The sequence below is a fragment of the Coregonus clupeaformis genome, chromosome 18, assembly GCF_020615455.1.
Source record: "Coregonus clupeaformis isolate EN_2021a chromosome 18, ASM2061545v1, whole genome shotgun sequence".
Classification (NCBI taxonomy): domain Eukaryota; kingdom Metazoa; phylum Chordata; class Actinopteri; order Salmoniformes; family Salmonidae; genus Coregonus; species Coregonus clupeaformis.
The window spans coordinates 43,705,217-43,723,936 of NC_059209.1; the positions used below are offsets into that span (position 1 = coordinate 43,705,217).

At 45.8% G+C, this 18,720-nt stretch overlaps 1 protein-coding gene across 1 annotated transcript in view; it reads right to left on the reverse strand.

Annotated features, from left to right (window-relative positions):
- The window catches only part of dapk1 (death-associated protein kinase 1), a 220,429-nt gene that overhangs the window by 54,111 nt on the left and 147,598 nt on the right, over window positions 1-18,720 (reverse strand). The window contains exons 15-18 of the mRNA XM_045226878.1: window positions 16,063-16,161; window positions 11,067-11,264; window positions 10,728-10,925; window positions 7,231-7,329 (exon numbers count right to left, since the gene is read on the reverse strand). Coding sequence (XP_045082813.1) covers window positions 7,231-7,329; window positions 10,728-10,925; window positions 11,067-11,264; window positions 16,063-16,161 — 594 coding nt within the window. The remainder of the gene's footprint in view (window positions 1-7,230; window positions 7,330-10,727; window positions 10,926-11,066; window positions 11,265-16,062; window positions 16,162-18,720) is intronic.

Sequence of the window (18,720 nt, forward strand, 5' to 3'; positions counted from 1 at the left end):
GACAACATCCAATTTGCTGAGTAGAGTGTTGGAGGCTATTTTGTAAATGACATCGCGAAGTCAAGGATCGGTAGGATAGTCAGTTTTACGAGGGCATGTTTGGCAGCATGAGTGAAGGAGGCTTTGTTGCGAAATAGGAAACCGATTCTAGATTTAACTTTGGATTGGAGATTCTTAATGTGAGTCTGGAAGGAGAGTTTACAGTCTAACCAGACACCTAGATATTTGTAGTTGTCCACATACTCTAGGTCAGACCCGTCTAGAGTAGTGATTCTAGTTGGGTGGGCGGGTGCCAGCAGCGTTCGGTTGAAGAGCATGCATTTAGTTTTACTAGTGTTTAAGAGCAGTTGGAGGCTACTGAAGGAGTGTTGAATGGCATTGAAGCTCGTTTGGAGGTTTGTTAACACAGTGTCCAATGAAGGGCCAGATGTATACAAAATGGTGTCGTCTGCGTAGAGGTGGATCTGAGAGTCACCAGCAGCAAGAGCGACGTCATTGATATACACAGAGAAAAGAGTTGGCCCAAGAATTGAACCCTGTGGCACCCCCATAGAGACTGCCATAGGTCCAGACAACAGGCCCTCCGATTTGACACATTGAACTCTATCTGAGAAGTAGTTGGTGAACCAGGCGAGGCAGTCATTTGAGAAACCAAGGCTATTTAGTCTGCCAATAAGAATGCGGTGGTTGACAGAGTCGAAAGCCTTGGCCAGGTCAATGAAAACGTCTGCACAGTACTGTCTATTATCGATCGCGGTTATAATATCGTTTAGGACCTTGAGCGTGGCTGAAGTGCACCCATGACCAGCTCGAAACCGGATTGCATAGCGGAGAAGGTACGGTGGGATTCGAAATGGTCGGTGATCTGTTTGTTGACTTGGCTTTCAAAAACTTTTGAAAGGCAGGGCAGGATGGATATGGGTCTGTAACAGTTTGGATCTAGAGTGTCACCCCCTTTGAAGAGGGGGATGACCGCGGCAGCTTTCCAATCTCTGGGGATCTCAGACGTTACGGAAAGAGAGGTTGAACAGGCTAGTAATAGGGGTTGCGACAATTTCGGCGGCTAGTTTTAGAAAGAAAGGGTCCAGATTGTCTAGCCCAGATGATTTGTAGGGGTCCAGATTTTGCAGCTCTTTTAGAACATCAGCTGTCTGGATTTGTGTGAAGGAGAAGCGGGGGGCATGGGCAAGTTGCAGCGGAGGGTGCAGAGCTGGAGGCCGGGGTAGTGGTAGCCAGGTGGAAAGCATGGCCAGCCGTAGCAAAATGCTTGTTGAAATTCTCGATTATTGTAGATTTATCGGTGGTGATAGTGTTTCCTAGCCTCAGTGCAGTGGGCAGCTGGGAGGAAGTGCTCTTATTTTCCATGGACTTTACAGTGTCCCAAAACTTTTTGGAGTTAGTGCTACAGGATGCAAATTTCTGTTTGAAAAAGTTAGCCTTTGCTTTCCTAACTGCTTGTGTATATTGGTTCCTAACTTCCCTGAAAAGTTGCATATCGCGGGGCTATTTGATGCTAATGCAGTACGCCACAGGATGTTTTTGTGCTGGTCAAGGGCAGTCAAGTCTGAGGAGAACCAGGGGCTATATCTGTTCTTAGTTCTGTATTTTTGAATGGGGCATGTCTATTTAAGATTGAGAGGAAATTACTTTTAAAGAACAACCAGGCATCCTCTACTGACGGAATGAGATCTATATCCATCCAGGATACCTGGGCCAGGTCAATTAGGAAGGCCTGCTCGCTGAAGTGTTTTTGGGAGCGTTTGACAGTGATGAGGGGTGGTCGTTTGACCGCGGACCCGTTACGGACGCAGGCAATAAGGCAGTGATCGCTGAGATCCTGGTTGAAGACAGCGGAGGTGTATTTAGAGGGTAAGTTAGTCAGGATGATATCTATGAGGGTACCCATGTTTACGGATTTAGGGTTGTACCTGGTAGGTTCGTTGATAATTTGTGTGAGATTGAGGGCATCTAGTTTAGATTGTAGGATGGCCGGGGTGTTAAGCATATCCCAATTTAGGTCACCAAGCAGTACGAACTCTGAGGATAGATGGGGGGCAATCAATTCACATATGGTGTCCAGGGCACAGCTGGGGGGCTGAGGGGGTCTGTAGCAAGCGGCAACAGTGAGAGATTTATTTCTGGAAAGGTGGATTTTTAGAAGTAGAAGCTCAAACTGTTTGGGCACAGACCTAGATAGTATGATGGAGCTCTGCAGGCTATCTCTACAGTAGATTGCAACTCCACCCCCTTTGGCAGTTCTATCTAGACGGAAAATGTTATAGTTGGGGATGGAAATTTCAGAATTTTTGGTGGCCTTCCTAAGCCAGGATTCAGACACTGCTAGAACATCAGGGTTGGCGGAGTGTGCTAACGCAGTGAATAACTCAAACTTAGGTAGGAGGCTTCTGATATTTATGTGCAGAAAACCAAGACTTTTACGGTTACAGAAGTCAACAAATGATAGCTCCTGGGGAGTAGGAGTGATACTGGGGGCTGCAGGGCCTGGGTTAGCCTCTACATCACCAGAGGAACAGAGGAGGACTAGAATAAGGATACGACTAAAGGCTTTAAGAACTGGTCTTCTAGTGCGTTGGGTACATAGAATAAAGGGGGGCAGTTCTCCGAGCGTTGTAGAAAAGATTCAGGGCATTATGTACAGAAAAGGATATGGAAGGATATGAGTACAGTTCAGGTAACCCTAAGCGTTGGGTAACAATGAAAGAGATAGCGTCATTGGAGGCATCGATTGAGCCGGTCTCGGCGTGTATGGGGGGAGGAACAAAGGAACTATATGAGGCAGTTTGAGAGGGACTAGGGGTTCTACATTGAAATTGTATAATAAGAACTAACCCAAACAGCAATAGGCAAGGCATAATTGACATGGGAGAGAGGCATAAAGCAGTCACATGTGTTATTAGAGAGAGCTAAGACACAACTGGAAATAGCGATAACGTTTGGGCGAAGACTAAACAGAATAAACAGGACAGGGTACCGTGTAAAGGAACAGTCCAGCAGGCATCAGCTGTGCAGCTGAGTGATCATAAGGTCCAGTGAACAGCAATAGGTGAGACCGGGAGCAGTTCAAATTGGTGCTTCAGCACAGCTAGCAGGGAGCACAGTTGTATATAAGGGAAATAAGTATTTGACCCCCTCTCAATTACAAAGATTTCTGGCTCCCAGGTGTCTTTTATACAGGTAACGAGCTGAGATTAGGAGCACACTCTTAAAGGGAGTGCTCCTAATCTCAGTTTGTTACCTGTATAAAAGACACCTGTCCACACAAGCAATCAATCAATCAGATTCCAAACTCTCCACCATGGCCAAGACCAAAGAGCTCTCCAAGGATGTCAGGGACAAGATTGTAGACCTACACAAGGCTGGAATGGGCTACAAGACCATCGCCAAGCAGCTTGGTGAGAAGGTGACAACAGTTGGTGCGATTATTCGCAAATGGAAGAAACACAAAAGAACTGTCAATCTCCCTCGGCCTGGGGCTCCATGCAAGATCTCACCTCGTGGAGTTGCAATGATCATGAGAACGGTGAGGAATCAGCCCAGAACTACACGGGAGGATCTTGTCAATGATCTCAAGGCAGCTGGGACCAGCTGGACTGAAATCCTGCAGCGCCCGCAAGGTCCCCCTGCTCAAGAAAGCACATATACAGGCCTGTCTGAAGTTTGCCAATGAACATCTGAATGATTCATAGGAGAACTGGTTGAAAGTGTTGTGGTCAGATGAGACCAGAATTGAGCTCTTTGGCATCAACTCAACTCGCCGTGTTTGGAGCAGGAGGAGGAATGCTGCCTATGACCCCAAGAACACCATCCCCACCGTCAAACATGGAGGTGGAAACATTATGCTTTGGGGGTGTTTTTCTGCTAAGGGGACAGGACAACTTAACCGCATCAAAGGGACGATGGACGGGGCCATGTACCGTCAAATCTTGGGTGAGAACCTCCTTCCCTCAGCCAGGGCATTGGAAATGGGTCGTGGAACGGTATTCCAGCATGACAATGACCCAAAACACATGGCCAAGGCAACAAAGGAGTAGCTCAAGAAGAAGCACGTTAAGGTCCTGGAGTGGCCTAGACAGTCTCCAGACCTTAATCCCATAGAAAATCTGTGGAGGGAGCTGAAGGTTCGAGTTGCCAAACGTCAGGCTTGAAACCTTAATGACTTGGAGAAGATCTGCAAAGAGGAGTGGGACAAAACACTCCTGAGATGTGTGCAAACCTGCTGGCCAACTACAAGAAACGTCTGACCTCTGTGATTGCCAACAAGGGTTTTGCCACCAAGTACTAAGTCATGTTTTGCAGAGGGGTCAAATACTTATTTCCCTCATTAAAATGCAAATCAATTCATAACATTTTTGACATGCGTTTTTCTGGATATCTTTGTTGTTATTCTGTCTCTCACTGTTCAAATAAACCTACCATTAAAAATGATAGACTGATCATGTCTTTGTCAGTGGGCAAACGTACAAAATCAGCAGAGGATCAAATACTTTTCCCCCCTCACTGTACATACAATACCCCATCATGACAAAGTGAAAACATATTTTTAGAAATATTAGCACATTTATTGAAAATGAAATACAGAAATATCTCATCTAGATAAGCATTGAGTCACCCTTGAGTCAATACTTTGTAGAAGCACCTTTGGCAGCAATTACAGCTGTGAGTCTTTCTGGGTAAGTCTCTAAGAGCTTTACACACCTGAATTGTACAACATTTACCCATTTATTATTTTCAAGATTCTTCAAGCTCTGTCAAATTGGATGTTGATCATTGCAAGGCAACCATTTTCAGGTCTTGCCATAGATTTTCAATTAGATTTAAGTCAAAACTGTAACTAGGCCACTCAGGAACATTCACAGTCTTCTTGATAAGCAACTCCAGTGTAGATTTGGCCTTGTGTTTTAGGTTATTGTCCTGCTGAAAGGTCAATTCATCTTCCCGTGTCTGGTAGAAAGCAGACTGAACCAGGTTTTCCTCTAGGATTTTGCCTGTGCTTAGCTCCATTCCATTTATTTTTTATCCTGAAAAACTCCCCATTCCTTAACAATCGGGCAGTCGAGCAGAAATGGAGGAAAACTAGACTCCCTGCGGACCTGTCATCTTTTCACTCCCTCATCTCTACATTTTCTTCCTCTGTTTCTGCTGCTAAAGCCACTGTAGATTTATTCTAAATTTCAAGCCTCTGCCTCTAACCCTAGGAAGCTCTTTGCCACCTTCTCCTCCCTGCTGAATCCTCCTCCCCCTCCCTCCTCCCTCTCTGTGGATGACTTTGTCAACCATTTTGAAAAGAAGGTTGACGACATCCGATCCTCATTTAATAAGTAAAATTACACCGCTGGTCCTGCTCACACTGCCCTACCCTATGCTTTGACTTCTTTCTCCCCTCTCTCTCCAGATGAAATCTTGCGACTTGTGACGGCCGGCCGCCCGATAACCCTATCCCCTCCTCTCTTCTCCAGACCATTTCTGGAGACCTTCTCCCTTACCTCACCTCGCTCATCAACTCATCCTTGACCGCTGGCTATGTCCCTTCCGTCTTCAAGAGAGCGAGAGTTGCACCCCTCCTTAAAAAACCTACACTCGATCCCTCCGATGTCAACAACTACAGACCAGTATCCCTTCTTTCTTTTCTCTCCAAAACTCTTGAGCGTGCCATCTCTAGCCAACTCTCCTGCTATCTCTCTCAGAATTACCTTCTTGATCCAAACCAGTCAGGTTTTAAGACTGGTCATTCAACTGAGACTGCTCTTCTCTGTGTCACGGAGGCTCTCCGCACTGCTAAAGCTAACTCTCTCTCCTCTGCTCTTATCCTTCTAGAAACTCCTCAAATACAGGTGTGCCAAGCTTGTAGCATCATACCCAAGAAGACTCGATGCTGTAATCGCTGCCAAAGGTTCTTCAACAAAGTACTGAGTATAGGGTCTGAATACTTATGTAAATGTGATATCAGATTTGTATTTATTATACATTTGCAAAAATTTCTAAAAACCTGGTTTTGCACTGTCATTATAGGGTATTGGGTGTAGATTGATGAGGGAAAAAAACAATTTAATCAATTTTAGAATAAGGCTGTAACGTAACAAAATGTGGAAAAAGTCAAGGGGTCTGAATACTTTCTGAATGCACCGTATATATAACATTCTATTGGTTGGCAAGAAATGTGTATAATCATTTAAATTATTTTGCAATCTATATGGCACAGCTGGTCCTTAAATTAAACTGGTATACTTTTCTATTTATCTCAATTTTCTTTAACCAATGAAGTTCTTTAATGCGGTCGACAGACAAGTTCCTTGCTTTCTCCTCCTTCCACTTGCCTCTTCCATTTTTGTGGTAATGCTGCAATTAGTTGATTGTAATTTTGGATAGAGCAGACATTTCCATATATTTTTGTTAGCTACACGTGTGACATAACTCCACCAGTTCTATTTTTGTTATAATTTACAAAGATTATACGTTTTTATTTTTTAAATTCTCCAATAACAATGGTTTTTTATCAATTAATATATTTGAGTTTAACCATTATATTTGTTGTATTATGTGTTATGTCTTTTCTGGTGGATTAAACTGAAATTGCAATCAACTTTCTATGGCTTGTTTAAAAAAATAGCGATATTTTGGAGATTATTTCATTTTCAAATAACCATTTCCCTGTTTGACCGCTAGGTTTTATGGGTATTATGACACCTCCACTGTGGGGCTCTATTCATCATGATATTGCTTCCTTTATGCTGATCAAACATAAACAACAACTCAACTGGACACCAGAGAAACATCTTTCAGAGCTACCAGATCAACCCACTAGTTTCCATTTTAGTTTTTTGATTTGAGACTCCGTGAAAGATGCTGTATGAATGTAATGTGGAGTGGAGTTCCACAGAGATATGTGTCGGTACCTTCTTCAGTTTTGTATAAAAGTTATTATAAACTGGGTGGTTCGAGCCCTGAATGCTGATTGGCTGACAACCGCGGTATATCAGACCGTATACCACGGGTATGACAAAACATTTATTTGTACTGTTCTAATTACGTTGGTAACCAGTTCATAATAGCAATAAGGCACCTCGGGGGTTTGTGGTAAATTGCCAATATACCACGGCTAAGGGGTGTATCCAGGTACTCCGCGTTGCGTCGTGCATAAGAACAGCCCTTAGCCGTGGTATATTGGACATATACCACACCCCCTCGGGCCTTATTGCTTAAATATCTTACGTTGGTGACGGCGTCAGTATTGGCCCCAGCTACACACAGGTGTCTGACCACCTCTAGAAGACCGTTGTTAGCTGCCATGTGGAGAGGAGTCCTGCCATACTGGAGAGACAGAGACCAGGGTTAAAGGTCAGGGGTGAGAGGTCAGGTGTCTGACCACCTCTAGAAGACCGTTGTTAGCTGCCATGTGGAGAGGAGTCCTGCCATACTGGAGAGAGACAGAGACCAGGGTTAAAGGTCAGGGGTGAGAGGTCAGGTGTCTGACCACCTCTAGAAGACCGTTGTTAGCTGCCATGTGGAGAGGAGTCCTGCCATACTGGAGAGAGACAGAGACCAGGGTTAAAGGTCAGGGGTGAGAGGTCAGGTGTCTGACCACCTCTAGAAGACCGTTGTTAGCTGCCATGTGGAGAGGAGTCCTGCCATACTGGAGAGAGACAGAGACCAGGGTTAAAGGTCAGGGGTGAGAGGTCAGGGGTGAGAGGTCAGGGGTGAGAGGTCAGGGGTGAGAGGTCAGGGGTGAGAGGTCAGGGGTTAAAGGTCAGGGGTGAGAGGTCAGGGGTGAGAGGACAGGGGTGAGAGGTCAGGGGTGAGAGGTCAGGGGTGAGAGGTCAGGGGTTAAAGGTCAGGGGTGAGAGGTCAGGTGTGAGAGGTCAGGGGTGAGAGGTCAGGGGTGAGAGGTCAGGGGTGAGAGGTCAGGGGTGAGAGGTCAGGGGTTAGAGGTCAGGGGTGAGAGGTCAGGGGTGAGAGGTCAGGGGTGAGAGGTCATCTGAGCGTTACGTTGGTACAGTTAGTAAAGTGTTACCGGCAAACCTAAAGTAAGGAGGAAAGCAAAAGAACTTCAACAGCAGAAACAGAAACCAGACTTGATCTGACTGATTCAACTAATTAATAACCCAGTTTGATGGATGCCTCCTAATGAGGACCAATAGCATGCATCACACAGACAGGACTTAACCAATAGCATGCATCACACAGACAGGACTTAACCAATAGCATGCATCACACAGACAGGACTTAACCAATAGCATGCATCACACAGACAGGACTTAACCAATAGCATGCATCACACAGACAGGACTTAACCAATAGCATGCATCACACAGACATGACTTAACCAATAGCATGCATCACACAGACAGGACTTAACCAATAGCATGCATCACACAGACAGGACTTAACCAATAGCATGCATCACACAGACAGGACTTAACCAATAGCATGCATCACACAGACAGGACTTAACCAATAGCATGCATCACACAGACAGGACTTAACCAATAGCATGCATCACACAGACAGGACTTAACCAATAGCATGCATCACACAGACATGACTTAACCAATAGCATGCATCACACAGACAGGACTTAACCAATAGCATGCATCACACAGACAGGACTTAACCAATAGCATGCATCACACAGACAGGACTTAACCAATAGCATGCATCACACAGACAGGACTTAACCAATAGCATGCATCACACAGACAGGACTTAACCAATAGCATGCATCACACAGACAGGACTTAACCAATAGCATGCATCACACAGACAGGACTTAACCAATAGCATGCATCACACAGACAGGACTTAACCAATAGCATGCATCACACAGACAGGACTTAACCAATAGCATGCATCACACAGACAGGACTTAACCAATAGCATGCATCACACAGACAGGACTTAACCAATAGCATGCATCACACAGACAGGACTTAACCAATAGCATGCATCACACAGACAGGACTTAACCAATAGCATGCATCACACAGACAGGACTTAACCAATAGCATGCATCACACAGACAGGACTTAACCAATAGCATGCATCACACAGACAGGACTTAACCAATAGCATGCATCACACAGACAGGACTTAACCAATAGCATGCATCACACAGACAGGACTTAACCAATAGCATGCATCACACAGACAGGACTTAACCAATAGCATGCATCACACAGACAGGACTTAACCAATAGCATGCATCACACAGACAGGACTTAACCAATAGCATGCATCACACAGACAGGACTTAACCAATAGCATGCATCACACAGACAGGACTTAACCAATAGCATGCATCACACAGACAGGACTTAACCAATAGCATGCATCACACAGACAGGACTTAACCAATAGCATGCATCACACAGACAGGACTTAACCAATAGCATGCATCACACAGACAGGACTTAACCAATAGCATCACCGTTGTGTTTACATTCATTCAAGACAAAAAGCAGACCAGACTTTTCAATTAAACTAGAATGATTTCCCTCTGCTTGACAAACAGACCTGTCTCTAACAATGCGCTTGAGGAAACAAATCATATTTTACCACAGATCTCAAAATAAATAAATACAAGATAAATACAGACACGCCGCTCTTCCTGGATACACATGACCTCCCACAATCCTTTGGGGGGAAAAAGCTCTGCACTAAAATAATAGAAATGGCTTCAATCCAGTCTCAGAATACATTCATATCACAACTCTGGTATCAGAATCAGAAGGTCAGTTAGAATGGGAAGCAGAGAGAGATATGAAGATATGAAGGTCAGTTAGAATGGGAAGCAGAGAGAGATATGAAGATCAGTTAGAATGGGAAGCAGAGAGAGATATGAAGGTCAGTTAGAATGGGATTATATTAGAGTCCTGTGAAGCAGAGAGAGATATGAAGATATGAAGGTCAGTTAGAATGGGAAGCAGAGAGAGATATGAAGTTATGAAGGTCAGTTAGAATGGGAAGCAGAGAGAGATCTGAAGGTCAGTTAGAATGGGATTATATTAGAGTCCTGGGAAGCAGAGAGAGATATGAAGATATGAAGGTCAGTTAGAATGGGATTATATTAGAGTCCTGTGAAGCAGAGAGAGATATGAAGATATGAAGGTCAGTTAGAATGGGAAGCAGAGAGAGATATGAAGATATGAAGGTCAGTTAGAATGGGAAGCAGAGAGAGATATGAAGGTCAGTTAGAATGGGAAGCAGAGAGAGATATGAAGATATGAAGGTCAGTTAGAATGGGAAGCAGAGAGATATGAAGGTCAGTTAGAATGGGAAGCAGAGAGAGATATGAAGGTCAGTTAGAATGGGAAGCAGAGAGAGATATGAAGGTCAGTTAGAATGGGAAGCAGAGAGAGATATGAAGGTCAGTTAGAATGGGAAGCAGAGAGAGATATGAAGGTCAGTTAGAATGGGAAGCAGAGAGAGATATGAAGGTCAGTTAGAATGGGAAGCAGAGAGAGATATGAAGGTCAGTTAGAATGGGAAGCAGAGAGAGATATGAAGATATGAAGGTCAGTTAGAATGGGAAGCAGAGAGAGATATGAAGCCTGGTTGAGCTAGTCTGAAGTCTGTCATGTTTTTAATGGAAAATAATGCTATTAAGGACTGATTGATTGACTGATGAATTGATTGGCAGATTGAGTGAGTGATAATAGATATCTTGCTGGGTAGGTTGAGACTGGTTGGTTGATTAAATACAGTGTCTCTACCTTGTTGGGCAGGTCGAGGGTTGCCTTGGCAGCACACAGTGTCGTGACAACAGGCAGGTTGCCGTCCTTACAGGCGATGTGCAGCGGCGTGTTGCCGTGGCGATCCTGATGGTCGACGGGGCAACGGTGGCGGAGCAGACACCTGACCACCTCCAGTTGACACCTCCTCACAGCCAGGTGGAGCGCTATGTGGCTGTCCTACACACAAACACATCCACTCCATGTCTGGCCTCGTAGCCATGATACAAATGTCATAACACTAAATATTCTATAGATCTCTACCAGCACTAGTATAGTAATACTATATCCTAGATGATCATGTTATAGTGATATAATGACCTTGTCAGTAGAGTTGAGGTCAGCTCCATATTCTACCAGACACTCTACTATGTCAACGAAGCCCCTGGCGGAGGCGGTGAGGAGGGGGCTCTCTCCCTCCCTGTTCCTGGCATCAACCTGGCACCCCGCCTGGCACAGTGTCCTGGCAACCGAGGAGTAGCCGTGCCACGACGCACAGTGGAGCGGGGTCTCCTGCTCCTGTTGGGGAGAGGGGGGGGGGGTTATAGGGATACCCACAGTGGAGCGGGGTCTCCTGCTCCTGTTGGGGAGAGGGGGGTTATAGGGATACCCACAGTGGAGCGGGGTCTCCTGCTCCTGTTGGGTAGAGGAGGGGGTTATAGGGATACCCACAGTGGAGCCGGGGACTCCTGCTCCTGTTGGGGAGAGAGGAAGGGGGGTTATAGGGATACCCACAGTGGAGCGGGGTCTCCTGCTCCTGTTGGGGAGAGGAGGGGGGTTATAGGGATACCCACAGTGGAGCGGGGTCTCCTGCTCCTGTTGGGTAGAGGAGGGGGGGTTATAGGGATACCCACAGTGGAGCGGGGTCTCCTGCTCCTGTTGGGGAGAGGAAGGGGGGTTATAGGGATACCCACAGTGGAGCGGGGTCTCCTGCTCCTGTTGGGGAGAGGAGGGGGGTTATAGGGATACCCACAGTGGAGCGGGTCTCCCTGCTCCTGTTGGGGAGAGGGGGTTATAGGGATACCCACAGTGGAGCGGGGTCTCCTGCTCCTGTTGGGGAGAGGGGGGGTTATAGGGATACCCACAGTGGAGCGGGGTCTCCTGCTCCTGTTGGGTAGAGGAGGGGGGGTTATAGGGATACCCACAGTGGAGCGGGGTCTCCTGCTCCTGTTGGGGGAGAGGAGGGGGGTTATAGGGATACCCACAGTGGAGCGGGGTCTCCTGCTCCTGTTGGGGGAGAGGAGGGGGGTTATAGGGATACCCACAGTGGAGCGGGGTCTCCTGCTCCTGTTGGGGAGAGGAGGGGGGTTATAGGGATACCCACAGTGGAGCGGGGTCTCCTGCTCCTGTTGGGGAGAGGAGGGGGGGTTATAGGGATACCCACAGTGGAGCGGGGTCTCCTGCTCCTGTTGGGGAGAGGAGGGGGGTTATAGGGATACCCACAGTGGAGCGGGGTCTCCTGCTCCTGTTGGGGGAGAGGAGGGGGGTTATAGGGATACCCACAGTGGAGCGGGGTCTCCTGCTCCTGTTGGGGAGAGGAGGGGGGGTTATAGGGATACCCACAGTGGAGCGGGGTCTCCTGCTCCTGTTGGGTAGAGGGGGGGAGGAGGGGGGGTTATAGGGATACCCACAGTGGAGCGGGGTCTCCTGCTCCTGTTGGGGAGAGGAGGGGGAGGAGGGGGGGTTATAGGGATACCCACAGTGGAGCGGGGTCTCCTGCTCCTGTTGGGGAGAGGGGGGTGTTATAGGGATACCCACATGGCAGCTCCTAATCTATCTAAAGAACAATGCTGCTATCCCTCCTGATATAACGGTTGGTACAGAACAATGCTGCTATCCCTCCTGATATAACGGTTGGTACAGAACAATGCTGCTATCCCTCCTGATATAACGGTTGGTACAGAACAATGCTGCTATCCCTCCTGATATAACGGTTGGTACAGAACAATGCTGCTATCCCTCCTGATATAACGGTTGGTACAGGACAATGCTGCTATCCCTCCTGATATAACAGTTGGTACAGAACAATGCTGCTATCCCTCCTGATATAACGGTTGGTACAGAACAATGCTGCTATCCCTCCTAATATAACGGTTGGTACAGAACAATGCTGCTATCCCTCCTGATATAACGGTTGGTACAGAACAATGCTGCTATCCCTCCTGATATAACGGTTGGTACAGAACAATGCTGCTATCCCTCCTGATATAACGGTTGGTACAGAACAATGCTGCTATCCCTCCTGATATAACGGTTGGTACAGAACAATGCTGCTATCCCTCCTGATATAACGGTTGGTACAGGACAATGCTGCTATCCCTCCTGATATAACGGTTGGTACAGAACAATGCTGCTATCCCTCCTGATATAACGGTTGGTACAGGACAATGCTGCTATCCCTCCTGATATAACGGTTGGTACAGAACAATGCTGCTATCCCTCCTGATATAACGGTTGGTACAGAACAATGCTGCTATTCCTCCTGATATAACGGTTGGTACAGAACAATGCTGCTATCCCTCCTGATATAACGGTTGGTACAGGACAATGCTGCTATCCCTCCTGATATAACGGTTGGTACAGAACAATGCTGCTATCCCTCCTGATATAATGGTTGGTACAGAACAATGCTGCTATCCCTCCTGATATAACGGTTGGTACAGAACAATGCTGCTATCCCTCCTGATATAACGGTTGGTACAGGACAATGCTGCTATCCCTCCTGATATAACGGTTGGTACAGAACAATGCTGCTATCCCTCCTGATATAACGGTTGGTACAGGACAATGCTGCTATCCCTCCTGATATAACGGTTGGTACAGAACAATGCTGCTATCCCTCCTGATATAACGGTTGGTACAGAACAATGCTGCTATCCCTCCTGATATAACGGTTGGTACAGAACAATGCTGCTATCCCTCCTGATATAACGGTTGGTACAGGACAATGCTGCTATCCCTCCTGATATAACAGTTGGTACAGAACAATGCTGCTATCCCTCCTGATATAACAGTTGGTACAGAACAATGCTGCTATCCCTCCTGATATAACGGTTGGTACAGAACAATGCTGCTATCCCTCCTGATATAACGGTTGGTACAGGACAATGCTGCTATCCTTCCTGATATAACGGTTGGTACAGAACAATGCTGCTATCCCTCCTGATATAACGGTTGGTACAGGACAATGCTGCTATCCCTCCTGATATAACGGTTGGTACAGAACAATGCTGCTATCCCTCCTGATATAACAGTTGGTACAGAACAATGCTGCTATCCCTCCTGATATAACGGTTGGTACAGAACAATGCTGCTATCCCTCCTGATATAACGGTTGGTACAGAACAATGCTGCTATCCCTCCTGATCGTATGGTTGGTACAGAACAATGGAGGGATAGCCTCAAGTTTTCATCAAGGATCTCTCTGTACTTTTCTCCGTTCATCTTTCCCTCGATCCTGACTAGTCTCCCAGTCCCTGCCGCTGAAAAACATCCCCACAGCATGATGCTGCCACCACCATGCTTCACCGCAGGGATGGTGCCAGGTTTCCTCCAGACGTGACGCTTGGCATTCATGGTCTGAGAGTCCTTTAGGTGCCTTTTGGTAAACTCCAAGCAGGCTGTCATGTGCCTTTTACTGAGGAGTGGCTTCCGTCTGGCCACTCTGCCATAAAGGCCTGATTGGTGGAGTGCTGCAGAGATGGTTGTCCTTCTGGAAGGTTCTCCCATCTCCACAGAGGAACTCTGGAGCTCTGTCAGAGTGACCATCAGGTTCTGGGTCACTTTCCTGACCACGTCCCTTCTCCCGCGATTGCTCAGTTTGGCCGGGCGGCCAGCTCTAGGAAGAGTCTTGGTGGTTCCAAACTCCTTCCATTTAAGAATGATGGAGGCCACTGTGTTCTTGGGGACCTTCAATGCTGCAGAAATTTGTTGGTACCCTTCCGTAGATCTGTGCCTCGACACAATCCTGTCTCAGAGCTCTACGGACAATTCCTTTGACCTCATGGCTTGGTTTTTGCTCTGACATGCACTGTCAACTGTGGGACCTTATATAGACAGGTGTGTGCCTTTCCAAATCATGTCCAATCAATTGAATTTTCCACTGTTGGACTCCAATCAAGTTGTAGCAAAATCTCAAGGATGATCAATGGAAACAGGATGCACCGGAGCTCAATTTCGAGATAGCAAAGGGTCTGAATACTTATGTAAATAAGATATTTCTGTTTTTATTTTTTATATATGCAAAAATGCATAAAAACCTGTTTTCACTTTGTCATTATGGGGTATTGTGTGTAGATTGATGAGAAAAAAATGTAATTTAATCAATTTTAGAATAAGGCTGTAATGTGGAAAAAGTCAAGGGGTCTGAATACTTTCCGAATGCACTGTAACTCATCAGGTTAACACATGACATACCTTATCAGGTTAACACGTGACATACCTTATCGGGTTAACACATGACATACCTTATCAGGTTAACACGTGACATACCTTATCAGGTTAACACGTGACATACATTATCGGGTTAGCACGTGACATACATTATCTCATCAGGTTAACACGTGACATACATGATCAGGTTAACGCATGACATACATGAGCAGGTTAACGCATGACATACATGATCAGGTTAACGCATGACATACATGATCAGGTTAACGCATGACATACATGATCAGGTTAACACATGACATACATGATCAGGTTAACACATAACATACATTATGCACTTGTTGTCTCATTTACTTGCTAAAATACACAGAGTGAACAAAACATTAAGAACACCTTCTCTTTCCATGACAGACTGACCAGGTGAATCCAGGTGAAAGATATGATCCCTTATTGATGTCACCTGTTAAATCCACTTCAATCAGTGTAGATGAATGGGAGGAGACCGGTTAAAGAAGGATTTTTAAACCTTGAAACAATTGAGACATGGATTGTGTTTGTGTGCCATTCAGAGGGTGAATGGGCAAGACAATAGATTTAAGTGCCTTTGAACAGTGTATGGTAGTAGGTGCCAGGCGCACTGGTTTGAGTGTGTCAAGAACTGCAACGCTGCTGGGTTTTTCCCTCTCAACAGTTTCCTGTGTGTATCAAGAATGGTCCACCACCCAAAGGACATCCAGCCAACTTGACACAACTGTGGGTAGCATTGGAGTCAACATGGGCCAGCATCCCTGTGGAGCGCTTTTGACACCTTGTAGAGTCCATGACCCGACGAATTGAGGCTGTTCTGAGGGAAAAGGGGGTGGGGGTGCACCCCATATATTAGGAAAGTGTGTGTGTGTGTGTGTGTGTGTGTGTGTGTACGTACCCTGTCTGAGAGGTCTGGGTTGGCATGGATACTACACAGGTATTGGACCACATCCACGTTGCCATAGCGAGCTGCCACGTGGAGGGCTGTCTCTCCACTCTGAAACATCATGACAGCATTAACACCTCAAAGGCGTTTCTGTTGTTAGAAACAGATAAGATTAGCGTTCCTGAAACATTATTTTGTTGAAATATAATTTGATTTGAGAAATTAAGCTAATTGATTGCACACAAATTGCCCATTTTAATTGATAGGATTCATATAATATTCAATAAATATAGTACCTAACATCCGATTTGGACCAAACTTTTTTCGAACAGTGACATCGACATGAGGAATCCAAAGAAATGGTCAAAAGCCATCCAGGGTCCGCCCCACACCACACGCCAATCCCACCCCAACAACCAGTATATAACACCATCTAGTGGTCAGATCTGGTGATATCAGGACATGGGATGGAACATAAACCAAACAACTTCAAATGACTAAATTCACTGAGCAGGGGAAACAAAACATCACTAAATTCACTGAGCAGGGGAAACAGAACATCACCAATTCACTGAGCAGGGGAAACAGAACATCACTAAATTCACTGAGCAGGGGAAACAGAACATCACCAATTCACTGAGCAGGGGAAACAAAACATCACCAAATTCACTGAGCAGGGGAAACAAAACATCACCAAATTCACTGAGCAGGGGAAACAAAACATCACCAAATTCACTGAGCAGGGGAAACAAAACATCACTAAATTCACTGAGCAGGGGAAACAAAACATCACCAAATTCACTGAGCAGGGGAAACAGAACATCACCAATTCACTGAGCAGGGGAAACAAAACATCACCAAATTCACTGAGCAGGGGAAACAAAACATCACCAAATTCACTGAGCAGGGGAAACAAAACATCACCAAATTCACTGAGCAGGGGAAACAAAACATCACTAAATTCACTGAGCAGGGGAAACAAAACATCACCAATTTACTGAGCAGGGGAAACAAAACACCACTAAATTCACTGAGCAGGGGAAACAAAACATCACTAAATTCACTGAGCAGGGGAAACAAAACATCACCAAATTCACTGACAATACATTACATAGGATGAAGAAACAATCCTCCGAGCCGCAGCTCCATACTACTGGTCAGACTTACTGAGTGTACAGAAAATGAGGAACACTTGCTCTATCCAAGACAGACTGACCAGGTTAATCCAGATGAAAGCTGTTCTGAGGGCAAAAGGGGGTGCAACTCAATATTAGTTTTGTACACTCAGTGTATATACTGGTTGTTGGGGTGGGGTTGTTGTGGGGGGGGTCCCTGGATTACTTTTGACCATTTCTTTGGATTCCTCATCTTACTCACTGTTAGAAAAAAGTTTGGTCCAAAAAACGGATGTTTGGTACTATATTTATTGAATATTATATGAATCCTATAAATTAAAAATGGCCAACTTGGGTGCATTCAATTAGCTTAATTTCTCAGAGATCAAATTATATGTCAACAAAATAATGTTTCTGGAATGCTAATCTTATCTATTTCTAACTACAGAAACAATTTCAGAACAATCTAAAATGTTGGGCGTCATGGCACAACACACACACACACACACACACACACAACAGTCCTTAACACACACACAACAGTCCTTAACACACACAACAGTCCTTAACACACACACACACACAACAGTCCTTAACGCACACACACACAACAGTCCTTAACACACCCACACACACACAACAGTCCTTAACACACACACACACACACAACAGTCCTTAACACCCACACACACACAACAGTCCTTAACACACACACACACACACAACAGTCCTTAACACACACACACACACAACAGTCCTTAACACACACACACACACAATCAATCAATCAATCAATTTTATTTTATATAGCCCTTCTTACATCAGCTAATATCTCGAAGTGCTGTACAGAAACCCAGCCTAAAACCCCAAACAGCTAGTAATGCAGGTGTAGAAGCACGGTGGCTAGGAAAAACTCCCTAGAAAGGCGAAAACCTAGGAAGAAACCTAGAGAGGAACCAGGCTATGAGGGGTGGCCAGTCCTCTTCTGGCTGTGCCGGGTGAAGATTATAACAGAACCATGCCAAGATGTTCAAAAATGTTCATAAGTGACAAGCATGGTCAAATAATAATCAGGAATAAATCTCAGTTGGCTTTTCATAGCCGATCATTAAGAGTTGAAAACAGCAGGTCTGGGACAGGTAGGGGTTCCATAACCGCAGGCAGAACAGTTGAAACTGGAATAGCAGCAAGGCCAGGCGGACTGGGGACAGCAAGGAGTCACCACGGCCGGTAGTCCCGACGTATGGTCCTAGGGCTCAGGTCTCTCAGTTGGCTTTTCTAGCCGATCATTAAGAGTTGAAAACAGCAGGTCTGGGACAGGTAGGGGTTTCGTAACCGCAGGCAGAACAGTTGAAACTGGAATAGCAGCAAGGCCAGGCGGACTGGGGACAGCAAGGTGTCATCATGCCCGGTAGTCCTGACGTATGGTCCTAGGGCTCAGGTTCTCAGAGAGAAAGAGAGAACGAGAGAATTAGAGAGAGCATACTTAAATTCACACAGGACACTGGATAAGACAGGAGAAGTACTCCAGGTATAACCAACTAACCCCAGCCCC